The 15,698-nt window shown below is 39.3% G+C and overlaps 1 protein-coding gene across 4 annotated transcripts in view; it reads left to right on the forward strand.

The window, feature by feature from the left end:
- The window catches only part of CPQ (carboxypeptidase Q), a 161,782-nt gene that overhangs the window by 119,522 nt on the left and 26,562 nt on the right, over positions 1–15,698 (forward strand). For all 4 annotated transcript variants that reach the window (XR_010070054.1, XM_063327242.1, XM_063327243.1 and 1 more), the window contains one exon: positions 8,040–8,241. Coding sequence is in view for 3 of the 4 variants with exons in the window: in XM_063327242.1 (XP_063183312.1) it covers positions 8,040–8,241 (202 nt within the window). In the remaining variant the exon portion in view is untranslated. The remainder of the gene's footprint in view (positions 1–8,039; positions 8,242–15,698) is intronic.

Below are 15,698 nucleotides of genomic sequence, written 5' to 3' on the forward strand. Positions count from 1 at the left end.
AACATTGCTTGCTGATGGTAATGAGTACAAGTTAACTAAGAGTGGTATTTAAAGATGCCTTGTTAAATGAAAGATGGCCTGTATGACTCATCTACATCGCTGGGCTTATTATGACTTTAGTTCGCTACAAACAAGTAGAAATATGAATGCAGTAATTCAGCACAGACAGACATGGATTTACTTGACATTGTAAATTACCTCCTCATGTCAGTGGAAATGTGGCAAGGGAGAAGAAATGAAGACAATATAGTACTGGACAAGTACAAATACTCTAACTTTGTAGCTTATTTATTATTTCTTTCAATTTAATTTCAGGTCTTTCTTCCTCATCCGTCATTATAGGTTGCCACTGCTAGAAAGTGGATAAGTTACTGCAGAAATAACTGAGATTGCGGGGCCAGCGTACTGGTTTTACTATGGTGCCAATAATTAACTCATATCCCTGTACAATAGCATTATTTATATCACTCAAGTATTTCCGTAGAGCCCAATATTATAGTTTCTGATTTTTAAAACTAGTGGTAGGGTACACTGGCTGTTCGGAGCTTTGTGAGAATGTAAGGGATGCCATATTGAGTTGACCAAAAGCTCAGTCTAGCGCTGTCTCCTGTTTCTGATAGCATGCAGTAAAAAGATGCTTGGGAAAAAGCATATTTGCCCAACTGCAGCCAGAATACTCATGCAACCGTGCTTTCATTTTATCACATATTACTCTGGAGAGCATTTCATGGTCCTCATCCGTTGTTTCCTTTGTATGATATTTGTAAGACGTTTCCAGGAGTCGAAGGCCAAGTGTCGTCCAGCAGTTTCAGTGCCTCCATTCGTGTGGGGGTACCTGCCACCCACCGGTACATCGCAGAGCACCTGCTGGGTTTTGGCCATGGGGTAGAAGCCTCCCAGGTGAATCACCGGCATCTTTGCTCCCAAAGGAGATACCTGCCAAAGCGCTCACTGCTTTTAACTGTCGGCTAATAATTAGGTTGAATCCCAGACTGGAAAAAAGCCTGGTTTTCCTTTACAATGAAGACTCTTCATGAAGGGTAATGAAATTAAAAGATCTAAGTGTAAACCAGACTCCAGGTCTTGGATGCTGACATTACATCTGAAGTCTTTGCCCAATGCTTAGTGTTGTGTGACCCAGTTGCTGAGTAGTGCTCTTACGTACAGACAATACAGTAAATAACTTCAGGAATGTGAACCATTGCAACTGCTTCTTTCCTTTCCAAGTTGAATGGAAGAAGCAGGGGGAACATAGTTTAGTAATTCTGCAGGACCTCGTGTTGCAGCTATTCAGTACAGATTCTCCTACAACCTTTAAAAACAGTACCTGAGTGCCCTCCAGTAGGGTTTTTGAGGTTTTTGTATGTTTACTCTTATGCTATGGGAGAAGGAAGTGTGTGTAACGAAGTGTCTGTCCTCCTTCCGTTGCTTCAGACTAGTTCCTGTGAAAGATCTGTGTACCATGAAGACAAGGTTACAGTTACTTCCCTGGCTGAATTAACGGACTATGAATGGCTGATAATATTTATTTTGGAATAGAAATATTGCATACAGTCTCCTGGGAAAGCAAATACATTTTGTAATGAGAAGACTAAGAGATCCTAGGCCACATTCAAATTTACTTTAGTAACTCTGTTGTGATCATTGAAGGCATTAATGTGTTACAAATTTAATTCAAACTGCATTAGAGAAAGCATTCTTAAAATATTTCTGCATGCTTTTATTCATATCATAATGATGTTTACAGTACTTATCTGAATTTCTGGTTCAAATGCCATCCACGATTTTAACTTTTCAGGAAAGGTTTCACTTTAGGAAAAATATAGATCATCAATGTGTACTATGGTTTCCTTTTTGTGTTTATTACCAAGAAGATTTGATGTTTTGCCCAAGCTGGGTCTGCATGAAAGCAGGACTTCCTGAAATGCTGGTATCTCCTTGTTGCTAATTTAAGTACTCTTTGTTGATGCTCACTTGAGGTTTCTACTGTGATTTGCTAATGAGTTACTTTCTCTAAGAAGCAAATATCCAAAAAAATTCTTGTTGCTTTCGGGTGAAATGATTCTTCCCCAGAAAAAATTGGCTTCTCAAAACCAGAGTTTTCAGAAAACTCGTGTATTTCAACATTCTGTATATTTCCCAAGGTACCAAGTACGCTGGTGAAAAGTGAGGTGTGGGTTTGTTTCTGATTTGAACCAAACACGTCAAGGACTTTAATGTGGGTTCTTTTATCCCGGAGAAATATGTTGACCATTTGCCTACTGACTGTTCTCAGGAAATATTCTCTGTAATCAAAAGTTCTGTAAAATTACTGCTTCTTGTTTTCACCACCGCTGTCCTGTTGATCCCTTTCATTAAGAAATGAAAGAAATGCATAAAAAGAGAAATGTTCAGTTACAAAACTGCAAAAAGAGAATAATTGCACTGTATTCTCCAGAATCACAGTTAACAACCAGAAGCACCCTTGATTGTATTAAGCACAGATTATATTAAGCATTATACAATTATATTTTACACCACTTCTAGGTCAGTAGGAATTAATAATTCTTAATATCGTAGTGTTGCAGTCCTACTGAAAGCTGCAGAGGAAACCAGATTTTACTAAAACACAAAAAACGTTTGATTCCTTACCCTGCCTGAAACAGGGAAGACCAGAATCAGCCATGGCAGCGTGTCTGTGTGTGGCAAATTTCATACACATCTAGTGTCAGGAGAACTTTTGTCTTTGTAGCTTTCCTCCCTTTTCTTTCCCTCATGCAAGTAGCAGGGCTGCCATCTGAAACGTTGTGAGCTGGTGGAGGCATCTTCTGAGGGTGGCTGCTCTGCTCTCGTGCTCCAGGCAGATGCACCCAACCACAGGTCCGGGTGCTTTGGGATGTTCTGCTGTAAGAAAGCTGGGCTCTTTCTATCCAAACTGCCTGCAGCTGTGCAAGACCCAGAAAATTGTCACCTCTTGTTGACTCGCCGTGATGAACTTTCTCCTCATTGACTTATTTTCATTTTAACGTTTCACCTCTTACCCAGAACCTAAAAGCGTTCTGCATAAAACCCAGGAAATATTAACAATGTGTGCGCTGTGGTAATTTCCAAGGCATTGCCGATTTATTTTCATCTCTCTTTTATTGAAAGTTACAAAAGTATTCATTCGCTTACTGAAAGAGTAAAAATCATCTTTGGTTGAAAGATGTAAACCACAGTTTTTAGTTTTGGCAGTGTTGCCTATTTTCAAACAAAAACCTAAAACCTTTCAAAACGGGACAGCGGTGGGACACAGTTGTTCAGAGGCATAGATAGTGTTTTGATACCCTTGTATTTCAGCAATAAAAGGGCTTGAGTTATGGAATGTTTTCCAGGAAGAGGGCTTCTCTTTGATATATGGCTCTTTGTCGAAGAAAAATCCTCCCAAGACAAGGCTGCAGGTAATGCGATGCATCCCTTACGTAGCCTGCTGCTGTCCTCAGAGCTGTCTGCTTTTTCTTGTCTGTCATCCCAGGGAGCTTACAATACTGAATGGTCATCTCTGTCAGTGCTGGCAAGTGCTTGCAGAGGAAACAGTAGTGGTATTGTACAAGGCAAGACATGCTACTAGTATGTTTTTACTGAGTGAAACACTAATAAGTACATGACGGAATCCTGCTCCAAGGCTGTTGAACTTACTGAGACTTTTGTCATTGGCTTCTCAGAGGTCAGGACTCTGTAACTCTGATAGAGAACAAGCCATAAAATCTGTGGACCTCTTTACGGACTGCTTTCCCACAAAATGTGGCAGAAAAATATGTCATCTTTTAATAAAGTATGGGTTTTATTCTTGTCATCTATCAAAAATCGTGCTAATCTTAAGCTTTGCAGAGCTTTCTCCCGTGTAATGATGGGGTAGTTTACAAAAATTTATAACTGACAGTGTTCCTGATTTTCCGTGTCTTCACTGAAAAAAGCGTGTGAGTGGTATGATCACACTTGTGGCTGGTGGTTATTATGCCTTGATGCTGGCGCATCCCTGCTTCCTAACAGCTGTTCTGGTGTTTTTTCTCTCGTTTCCATTTATGCTGTTTTGCTTCATTAAATAATCTTGATCCTAAACAGCAACTCAAAATTACACTACACCATGTTTATATATTATTAAATACTTAGAGGGTGTTATTTATTTTATTTTTTTTCTTTTCCAGCTGTCACATCCACTTAGGTGCTTCCGGTGTTTTCTCTTGCCTTTCCTGTAGTCTTCGTTGCCAGCCTAACAAACCTGGGTGTCTATTTAAACACACTTTTAGTACTGCAAGTGGGATGACCGTCATTTCACCATAGGTTCTGCAACATGGTTGTTGCCATGCTATACTTGGATCCCAGCTGCTCTGAGTCAAATACTGCAATATAAGAATACAAGTGTTGATGTTTCCTAAAGTTAAGCGTAAATCAATAACAGAAAGCTGAAAATGCACTGTCGGATTAGCTGATGTCCCTTATTACTGGAAAAAATTAACCATTAGTCGAGGACAGTGCTTTGCCATTACAGACTTTAGTATTTTCCCTGTAAAGTGGTGATTTTTCTCAGTGGAATGAAAAAGAAAACCAGTAAATGGGCTATTGGACAAGCAATAGCACTCTATTTTAAACAGCTCCAAATTACTGAAGGCTTTTAGGACAGCTGTTCCCTCCCTTATCCTTTCAGGTACCTCACTGCTTTAGCTGGGTAAGAGGAATTGATGTCAGTGACTTGGTAGACGAGTCATGAGATGTTGGAGTCTAGTTTAACATTTGGTAAGAATTAACAACTGGAATTTTGACTGAATAAGTAGCTACCTGTATGCTTGGGATTGCCAGTGTCTCCTCTGGATGGGATGTGTTTACTACCAATAAAAGTACCAATCACATGTATGGCAAGGGTTTGTTTTATTAATTGAAAAGATTTTGTTGTAATTTCATGTTTTCAAGTGTTTTCCTTAGAGATGAGAAGCACTTGTATTTTTAGGTTTGCTTAACAGAGATAAAAATAGATCGTTTATAGAGAAAACAGAAATAAAAGGAATTAAAATTAAAAATATAAAAATAGGAAAAGTATTGGCAAGGAGCATGCCTATTTGCATATTCAATGAAAATAGCAAGCTATAGAAAGCCAATTTTCCCATGCAGCAATTACTGTAATGTTTCATTTAAAAATTCAGTCCAAGAGCTAAGCTTGATAAGATAAAGGGAGGTGACTTCTTCTGTGACCAAGTCATAGGAAGGTAAAGGATAAAAGTCTATTTTGATGTGCAGTGAGTTAGGCAGCAGGTTACACCAACAAGATTTAATTTTCTGGTATGTGCTAAGAGAAGTGGCACAGTACCAAGATGCAGCAAATGGGATTACTTTCTGAAAAAAGTGCATACTGAGTTTAAAATGCTTATTTAAATGATACATTCAATATGAGGAAAAGTGAAGAAAACAGCTGAGCCTGCAGTTATTTTAAAAAATCTTACTGGTTTGTTTTTCTGTTCCCTTGAGTTAGTCAAGGGAGCAACGCACGGTCTCACCCCACTTTGCTAAGTGGCAGTTATCCCTGCACCATAGAGGGCAAAGGACAATGGAGCATCTTCTCTGTAGCATATTTCACAGCGTGTATGTATTTCTTTCTGTATAAGAAGAAATGCTAATATACATGCACAAAAGTGGGTACGGTGAAATCAACCTGACCTCCTTTTTTAATATTGCAACTTTCAACCTCAACAGTGAATAGAATGGTCATTAATCTTGTCTTCCAGTGGATAAAATAGGGAAAAAGCTTTCTCAAGGACATGTGGTACTTCGAGGAGTGGTGACCTGTTTCTTTTTTGTCCCCCAACGAGTCTAGTTTCTCTCCCCAGGGTGTGTTGTTTTCTTGCCACTCCAGCACGTTCTAAGAACCGAAGAGCTTTCTTACAGAGCAAGAATATGGTGTAATGTATTGTGGGTGGTTTGTTTTCTCAGTTTCATATTAAAACCACATGTGAACATTTATATGAGAAAACACAACTGAAGGCTGCAGTAATGCTCTTATACTAGCAGTTTATGAAGTTTTGGAAGTTAAGAATTCTTGGTTTTGGGGCAGTAGGTGAGATTTCTTCTGAGTAGCCGCACTGCTCCCGCCCTCGCTTTTCTCACCTCGGTGCCCTGGATAATTCTTCCCCCTCGCCTCGTTGCTCCTCCTCATTGCAGCTTCTCTAAAAACAAGCAGACGTCCTGCTTCAAAGACTCAGCCAAAGAGGCCATTTCTGAATGTTTCAATCCTGGTATTTATAGAGTGCTCACTATTATTACGTTACCTTTTGTTGGCAATTCATCTGCACACCGGAATTATGTTGTCTACCCTAACTCCCGTTCTGAGACGTTCTTTCTGTTGTAACTGTGACTTCTGAGCATCGTTGGTCCCTTTCACTGCACGGTGTGCTTTTCTGGGCCTGCTTCTCTCACACTACATTCAGAGGGTCAGTGAATCACGATTTCCTGTTGAGACTCATGACCTGTAATACTGCGTTTGAAGCTAGGCCTAGATACCACGTGTATCCTGATTCTTGACATTTAATCTTGTATCTGAGGTTTTTTTCATTGTATAAAAATAGTCATTGCCAGTTTGGCAACAGCGTTGGTTATTTCCACCTTGATTTCCAGTAGCTGGATGGGTGGATAGGTAGACTGGTTATTTCAAGGTATTAGAACATTTACGATTGCTTCTTCATATGCAAGGGTTTTGTATTAATTTTTTAACTGCTGGATATGATTCTAAGTAAGAAATGAATACCTCTGCCATGCTAGAAATTGTTTCACTCAAAAGAGGAAAGTTCTGGGAAAGTCGTGTAAAACACAGTTCTTGGCAAATTCTATGAAGAACTTCTGAAAACTTATGGGGCCAGATTTTTATATTTGTGGAATATTACATTCACAGCCATCTGTAGTTCATATTTGGTTTTATATCCAGAAAAATGTGAAGGAATTCTGTACTGAATTGTAGGCTTATATAAGGCGTTAATGACATGGATCTGTTACTCACTGCTATCACGTATCTCTTGTAATGATTTTCTTGTAATAACCTATGACAGCCATAAAGTTCTGGAACGAGATCTGGGCATAGGAGTAAAACCTGCAGTAAGTTGTCTTACTCACATTCAAGATAGTCTGAAGTATAGCTTTTTCTCTGCCTGACCTGGCCATACACTGCTTTATTTTGCAAAAAAAAAAAAAGAAGTGATGTGCCTCTCAAAAAGAGTGAGACCTTCTTTCATGTAAAGTTCCTCAGTACTTTATTCCAATTAAAACTTTGCATCTGAGTGTGTGGGAAGCAAACAAATGCCTCTAGATGTGATTTTTTGTTCTTTTAGCTAAAAAGAATCTTCAGAGCGCACATAAAAGCAAAAGGGTTTATGCCATTTATACACAAAATCTTAAAATTTCATGTTTCCTGTAAGAACTTACCTTCCTTAAGGGAAGCACAAACTTCCCTTAAAATGGACATTATTCCTTCAGGTCAGGAGGAACCTTGGCAGTCCTCCAACCGAAGTCAGAGTTGAGTACGTGTTATATTGAAAGTAATGTGTTTCTGAAGACACATCAGCTGTTTTTTTAAATGGGATGTCCTTCACAATCCAAGCAAGCTTTGAATGCATCTAATTTTAAATCCAAGCAGACTGCGTACCCTGCCACAGAATTTCTGAGTTCCAGGTCTAAGAAGAAAGTGAGAGCTGCAAGTGAAAACTGAAATGTGGTGGTAATGGCTTACCCTTCCAGGTGGCACTTCAGAAGTCTTATAGCAAGTATTTGGGGACAGCAGGCCAGTCATGTTGTGGCTCCTAGAAAATATTGATGCCTCAGAACTGAACTTGAGCTGTTTCAGCGTTTTCATACAGTAAGATTAGGTCCCTTCATTTATGCTTATATACACGTGATCACATTTCTCTGGAAAGAGAAGCATTTCTCTGCTGCTTAAACAAGTTTGTTATGGTACGCTTGCTCTGACATCTAGAACCCAGTATATGGTGCCAGTTAAAAGAGCAATCACAAAACAGTATCTTCTTTCCTTATATGTTTAGGAAAATATTTCCAACTTTGATATTGTCATGGAGTCTGATGAGGGCACCTTCAAGCCATCTGGACTGGGGTTTACTGGCAATGCTAAAGCTCGGGACATCGTGAAAGAGATCATGGCTCTGCTGCAGCCCATCAATGTTACGGATGTTTATGACAACGCAGATGGAACGGACATCGATTACTGGATGAGAGACGGCGTTCCCGGTGAGCGTGCTTTACAGCTGACACCGCTGCTCCCGTGCAGTGGCACGTCGAATGGGTGGTTTTGTGTTTTGAAAATAGTAAGAAATGCTTTCTCTGGAGGAGTAAAATTTACCGTAGGTAAAATGCGGAAATGTTAAAAGGTGACCAACAGAAATAGGACATAAAGTGCATTTGAGCTGCAGTTTAATAATGGTATAGATTATACGTAGCATAACATGTCTAAAATCTTCTTTTCGGCTTTAAGGATTTATAATAATTAATCCCAGACTGGTGGTTTATAAATAGTAAACTAAGGCAGAGGGGAATTCTCCAATGCAGAACAAATAATTTCATTATTATTATTATTTCCCCTTTGAAATACAGGGCTGTTTTTCCCTGCTTTATATGCTGAAGAAACAATGTTTTTGAGAAGTGACATTTAAAATGTTAAGGAGCATTAAGGTGTGTGAAAGGGGTAAAATTCTGCAAAGTTTCAACTGGTTTCCGGGTTTGTTTGGAGTTTTGTATCTGGCTCCCTGTGCAGGAGACCCCACACCAGCACGGGGGCTTGCAGGGCGCAAGAGCCCCAGTTAGAGGCCAGCCTGGGTGAAGCCTTAGGGAATTTCCATGGTAGTTTCCACACTTGAATAATAGTAGAAAGAAAAAAGTTTCATGACACTGATATTTAAAAAATTATGATCGGTTTTAAAATTTTAAGGTGCTTTTTCTCCGGTGTTTTATGACTGAAGGAGGTTGGCACATTTCTCATGGTAGTTTAACTAGTAACCACTATATGCTTAGAATCACTTAATATTTGATTAACTGCCGTGTTTTTCACCAGGTCTTATGGAAGACACAGTGGGTCATGGAACATATGCTTCTTATTTATGGTCAGAACTCTTTGCTTCTCACTCACCTAGGGTGTACAAAGATACCATAAAGTTGACTGCTTCAAAAACTGTATGGCTATCTATTTTTCAAAGCAAAATATCTATGCTGGGCAAGAGGTATGGATGAAGGGATGCTGTTTAACAGCTAGGGATTCATCTTCAGCTGGTGTGCTGCTTTCCAGGTACAGTGCGAGCTGTTTGGTGCAATGTCATACAGCCGTGTGGGTTCCTAGGCTCTGTAAGCTTCTGTAAGATGCCTCTGCGCCATGTGTGAGCGTTAGGAGGATGTGCTGAGTTGAGCTGAGAGACTGAGCACTGCTGAGAGGCTGTAGCTGTGCATCGTCCTCCACAGCCTGTAAGTGCCCATGCAAAGGCACCTGGTCCAGAATTTCAGACCGACATGTCTGTGCTGTAGTTGGAATATGAGAACTCACCGTACAGCCCGTGTTTAGAAAATGCAGGTGTATCGGAATGATTTCCTAGGGAAGGTGTTGGGGACAGAACGTGGAGGACATTACAGTCAGTCATGGAGGACTTCTGTTGTGCTTCCTGAGAGCGACAGATTATGGAAGGAGAGAGAAGAATTTAGCATTCAAATGCCTTGTTTTCAGTTGTTAATGTGAGTGGTGCTTGTGATAACAGTGCGTGTTGAGCTCTTGTACCCAGCTTTTCATAAACTGAGTTGCACCTGGAGCATAAAGAGCTACAGTTTGCCATGGTCCTCTGATTAGTCACCTAGGCTAAATGAGTAAAGTACACTCAGCAGGAGGAGGACAGAAACGGGAGCCGTCTCCCATGGTCACCCATACTCCTCAGAAAGCATAAACTATGAAAAATATCGCAAACTATAAGTTCAACCTTGGGAAAATATAAATACACCAGAAACAACACCTGAGTTTTTAAATAAATCTGATTTGCTTTCTATTAAAATTTGGCACATTAATTGATGGTGGATTTTTTTGCTGTCTGAAACTTTGATTCATTTAACTTCCCATTAAGGAAATAACAAAGTGTTCTTGCAGCATAAAGGAACAGTGATTCTTTTTTTCCCCATCAAGCCCCAGTGGGAAGGAATTAGCTCCACTAAAAGAATTTCGGTTGCATTAGATTGTATTTCATACTGTACCAGGGAGAAGTCTAAGACATCTTGTAATCTTCACGCCTTGTCTGCAGTATTCTTACTGCTCGAGTGAGCCCTTATGGTATATAATAACATTGGAACAAATTGAACACACTGTAGCAGCTTTTATAATTTTGTCCAATTTAAACAAGCAGTCAAGTGTTGACACTTCATCAATTTCATTTAAATATTTTCTTGAAAATACACTTGGTGGCTTTGTTTCTGCACCAGTGAGAGAAAACGTGGTGTGCTTCTTGAACACTCAGAATGGTTTCTGACATCGTTTCTCTAGAATTTTTCTCCTTTTCAGTGGTAAATAGATTCTGGAATTCACCTTTTTAGATGCTATTAAAATTCTGCTCCTCCTGCTCCTTTTGGTCTGAAAGATCCGCCGAGGGCAACAGTATGTGTGTTTTTCAGAGCTGTTCGTAGCCGCTCCTGAGACAGGCAAAGTGACTCTGGCTCCTTCCTCTCTTGCTATTTCCAGCATATTTATTTTTAGTGGGCATGCAATGAAATGTTATTTGTAATGTTACTTAAGCGTATTTACAAGAAAAGACTATTCTGGGAGTTCAGAGTGCTTTGCAAACCGTAGACTGAAGCTTAACTAATACCTCTGGAAGCACAAGCAAGGTGACCTGCACCAAACACAGCAGTTTAATGCTTTGTAACTGTGGAGTATTAAAAATATTTCCGTTGGTGGCCTTTACGTTGGATTATTTTGAGAACAGTTCAGCCCAGCAATGAGGAATGTCTGTGGCTGTGTTTTTCTAGTGATAGCCAGTTTTAAGCTACTGAAAATATTTGTGTAACATTTCTTTTGCTTTTTCATGAAGCGTAAATCAGATGAAATGGGCGCTTTGTGGTGTCGTATTTTACGCTGTGGTTTTGCAGTTTGAGGTTACCATTGGTCCTAAGACGGCTCCTTTATTAATTATGCAATTATTTTCCTCAGCTTTCTTTTTAAGGGTCCAATTGCGTATTTGTTTTTAGTTAGGGATACATCTAAACTGTGGCACATAAAGCTGTTCCTTTGCAGTACTGAGTCCTAGTCAAGTTTGGCCAGAATTTGCAAATATGGGTGGGGAGGCGGGTTGGTTGTGTTTATTTGTTTGGTTTCTTTGCGTGCTTTTTCACAACAGGCTTCTTCAGTGTTTGAAAGGGTTAAAAAACCATTAAGCAAGCCCTGCTAGACCAGCGCTCAGGTATTTTTGTTGAAAAAGCAAGGTATCTGGTGATCACAAGGATGCTTCGAACATGATTTAGACCAGTTCCTAAGGTAATAGCACCGGGGCTGAGTCAGTCTTCCCTGCAAACCTTTGGAAACTGAGAAGGGGGAACGAAGTGATTATATTTGTATTGCAGTATCCAGTGAACGTTAGTTCAGCTTTAGGTGTTAGGGGAGAGGAAAATGGGTGCTCTCCTATTTTCGCGAAGGGCAGGCTGTTGTGACACTGTATTTCCAGGAGAGCTGGTACAAGGACACTCCTTTCTGCCGGGCTCATCAGGGAGGTTGTCTGTTGCTGCAGCGTTTATGATGGGAACACTTGTCTGTTCGGAACTGAGCTGTATTTGAGATCGAGCTGACCCAGGACATCAAACAACTCCCAGAAGGCATGTGGCAACTCCTCTATTTAAAATTCAACCTGTGACCTAAAGGTGAAACTCCTTTTTACAATGTCACCCTGAACCTTGATAGCTGTTCATGTCTCTCTGTCTCCACAGTGACGGTGTCTTGCTGTTTTGTTACATTACACAAGAGGAGGAATTATTCTTCCAGAAACTAATAAACCAGTAGTTCATCTAACTTTAATGTTTCTTCAGAAATCAAAAATTCATTGCTAACCCAATCTATTAGTCATTTTCTTGGAGGTGGCAAACAAATACTATCATATATCATTTCTCTCGTTTTTATATTTTCATAGTGCTTCTTTATTACCTTCATCTAAAATAAGATGTATTGTGGCCCTTAGACACTGGACTTTGACATGCATGGTTTCCTTTCTTATAACATAAGAGGTCAAATCCTTCCATTCCACCCCTGTTCCGGAGCATGCTGCCCACCCGTCCCCCTGTCCCCATCATCCCTTGTAGCACCAAACTCCAGCTCCAGCCCGCCGGCATGCCTGAGCCAAGCCTGCTCTTCTGCTCCGTGTCAGCCAGGGATGTTTGAGAAAGGGGTGTAATGGGAAAACTCCCTGACTTCAGATTGCCAGCAGGCATGAAGAATTGGGTAAACTCTCTATTTCCCAAATTCTAAGTAGGTAAACTCCTTTCACTCTTGGCTGCATTACTGTTTGGAAGTGGTACTGCACTGTGATGCATAAACCACTGCCCCTCAGCATACCTACTTCATCTTCTCTGCAGACTTGGACAGACTCTTTGGATGCAGCTTCTCAGCTTCTTTTTATTGCCGAAAGAAGAAAAACTGTAGGGAATAAAAGGAAAAATCAGATTCACGTAGTCTAGGACTCCATAGGCCAATGCTGAAAAGCCTTTGGCTTGATTGTGCACAGGTAAGGGGCATTTCACTTGACAAGACCTTCCTACAAGATGAGGGAAAGAGAAAAAGCTTTCCTTGAAAATAGACATTAAACTTCACTTTCTCACTTTAATATGTAGCATTCGTGTGATTCATGATCTGAGCTGTTTAGCATAGGGTATCCCATGGAGAGCTCTAGTTATTTGACCAAAGGACTAACACAAGCGAAATGTCTCCTGCTTGCTCATGCAGCAAAAAGCTGGACAAAACTCCTAAACACTACTCAAAAAACTAGCTTTACGTGTAGTGTTACAAGTACTGAGGTAATTTTAGCTATTCCACAGTTGCTATGTTTTCTGTACCTGCTGAGTTCCCGCTGCTCTGGACATGTGTTGAAGCACACCACCAACACCAGCCACTATGGGCCTGGTTTATTTGTGCCTGGAAGTGAGGGGTAAGGGGCTTATGGTCTACACCTATGTCTTGCCTGACTCTTGATCTCAATAAATCTGAGATATATCAGCACTATTGTGTGATAATTAGCAATACTGTATTGCTTTTTCCAGGTCATTTGTTTCCTTTTAAATATCTTATTTTATCATTCCAAAAGGAAATATGGTGAATGAGTGTGTTCCACTGCAGAAGTCAAATTTTCTGCAACTTGGGAGGTATTAAATTAAACCAGTATGCTAAAAGAACAATTATAATTGCTTGGCACTTAAAGAACCTACTATAAGTGCTACAGCTATTAGAACCATTTAAAATCTTGATTGCAGAAAGAACTGTGTGTATTAATCTGTAAAATAACTCATCTATGCTCTAATTTATCATTGTTCCATAAAAATGGGCTTTTGAAATTAGAAATTACTCTAGAGTAATTAAATAAATTTAATATGCCGCAACTTTTTATGAAGGTGGATACCTTAAAAGGCTCGTAGTTTAACATAATGTCTCAGTTATATTAGCCTTTCATATGACCTTCTCTGATTTTAATAAAGTTAATAAAGTCTTTGAGACTAATCATTTAATGAAAGGACTAGTCTGTAAATTACGGTAGGTTTTCTTATTAGTTGTGCTATGTGACTTCCAGACAAGCTTGACCGTACTTTACGTACAATTCTTTTCACTGCTTGGACGAGAGTCTTGTTTTGGCATATTGGAGTATGGGACTACATCTAATAATTAACAGGAAGCATCAGAATGGCACGTTTGTTTGTTTCATGTAGACTAGACACAGACCATGCAAATACTCAGCTGGGATAGCGCTGTTGGAGAGAGGGATGGAGTTGGGTGATTAGGCACAATGCTTGAATACAAATTTTACTGGTAGTTGTAAGAGGGCTTCTGTAATATATTTCTCATTAGAGCAGGTACATTTCTAATGCAAGGGCACAGGGTGGTCCTGGCAAGTCAAAAATAACGTGTCGTCTTCGGGGCAAAATAATTCATGATGATAGAAAATACTTGAAAACTGCTCATTCACGCTTATTTTGACAAAAGCGAAGACTACTGCTGAATGAACTTGCTGAAATCTACCTTAGCTACGAACCCCCACTGTTCAGTATTATGTTTTAAGAGTAATTTATTAGAGACTCATAAAAATACTAAGAAGATAAAGGTTGACACAATCAAGGGTGATTAGTAGCAGGTAGTACTGAGTGGTTTTACTTCACTCGATATTAGTGACATTTGAGTGAGAGCAAGATCACAAAAGAACTGCAGGAAGACTCAAGAGTCTAGAAATCACACCTTACAGTGAGAAATGGGAGATGTTAAATCTCTCTCCATTTATGCAAAACTATGGTAAATGATGACTCAACCACAGCATACATATTAGGCTGCGAAGCGATTTTTCTGATTACAGCACCTTTTCCCCTTATTTTAAAAAATAGTCCATTAGCAATTCAGTCTATCTGAGTCTAAACAAATTCAAAGTGGAAGCAAGCAGACGCCTTCCAATAAGGTCAGTGAGCTACAGAAGCACCGCGCAGACTTGGTGAATTCTCCATCATTTTGAAAGTGTAAAAGAAGACTTGGGTGTCCTTCAAAAAGTAAAGGGTAATTCAAGCAGGAGGAATGGGCTCGATGCAGTAGCTGTAGTAGCTAGTAGTAGAGGTGAGGTTCTTTGCCGTGTGTTATTCAGAAGGTGTCATTAGATGGTAATGGGTCTTGCTGGCCTTAAAAAATCGGTGAATCTGCCGGTAAACCTTATAAGCATTTTCCATAATGAAATGCCTCCTTCCCCATTTAAGCCTTGCCATTTCAAACAGACTAGCTTTCTGAATATCAAAAGCTCTTGTCTTTGATTTGTACAGTGTTTAGATAATCTTAATTACAATTTAAAAACTAGAAATATTGTTAATTTTCTGATCCCAGAGAAAATTTGAACTGTGAAACCAGAAATATTTCTGAAACTCTATCATACATTGCTAAACAGCTCAAATTTCTTATTTCTAGTTATTCTCTTTTCTTCAGTATCTGTGATGTAGTTAATTTGACAAAATTTTCTCTCTGGTCACAAGCTAAGAATTACAGCACATTAGTTAAGTAACTGGTATTACACAGCACTTAAATTTATCTTTCAAAAAACTGAGGCAAAGGAGCTTTAAAATAATGTTATATGAAAATTACAATAAATTTGTTTGAAACACTGACATTCTGATCGGCTTTTAGAATCCTAGAAGTAAAATTGTTCCAGTGCTTTCAGCATTGTACAAATACTAAATAAACTCATTAATCTGGTAATGAAAACTTAAATTAAGGTGTTTCAAATAAAATTGTAAATTCTAATGGTTCTTTTTGGCTAGTGGACTTCTTTCTCTTGAATATATTTTTTCACTCTTCCTTCTGTGAATATCATTAAGGTTGAATTTTTTCCTTACTTTTAGATGCTTACTCTTCAGAAAATTAAATGAGGTGGATTCGTGTAAAAGACCCTGTTATTAAATAGGTTCTTTCTGTAAGCACACAAAATTCCTAAACTTTT

This window comes from Chroicocephalus ridibundus, chromosome 2 (assembly GCF_963924245.1).
Source record: "Chroicocephalus ridibundus chromosome 2, bChrRid1.1, whole genome shotgun sequence".
Classification (NCBI taxonomy): domain Eukaryota; kingdom Metazoa; phylum Chordata; class Aves; order Charadriiformes; family Laridae; genus Chroicocephalus; species Chroicocephalus ridibundus.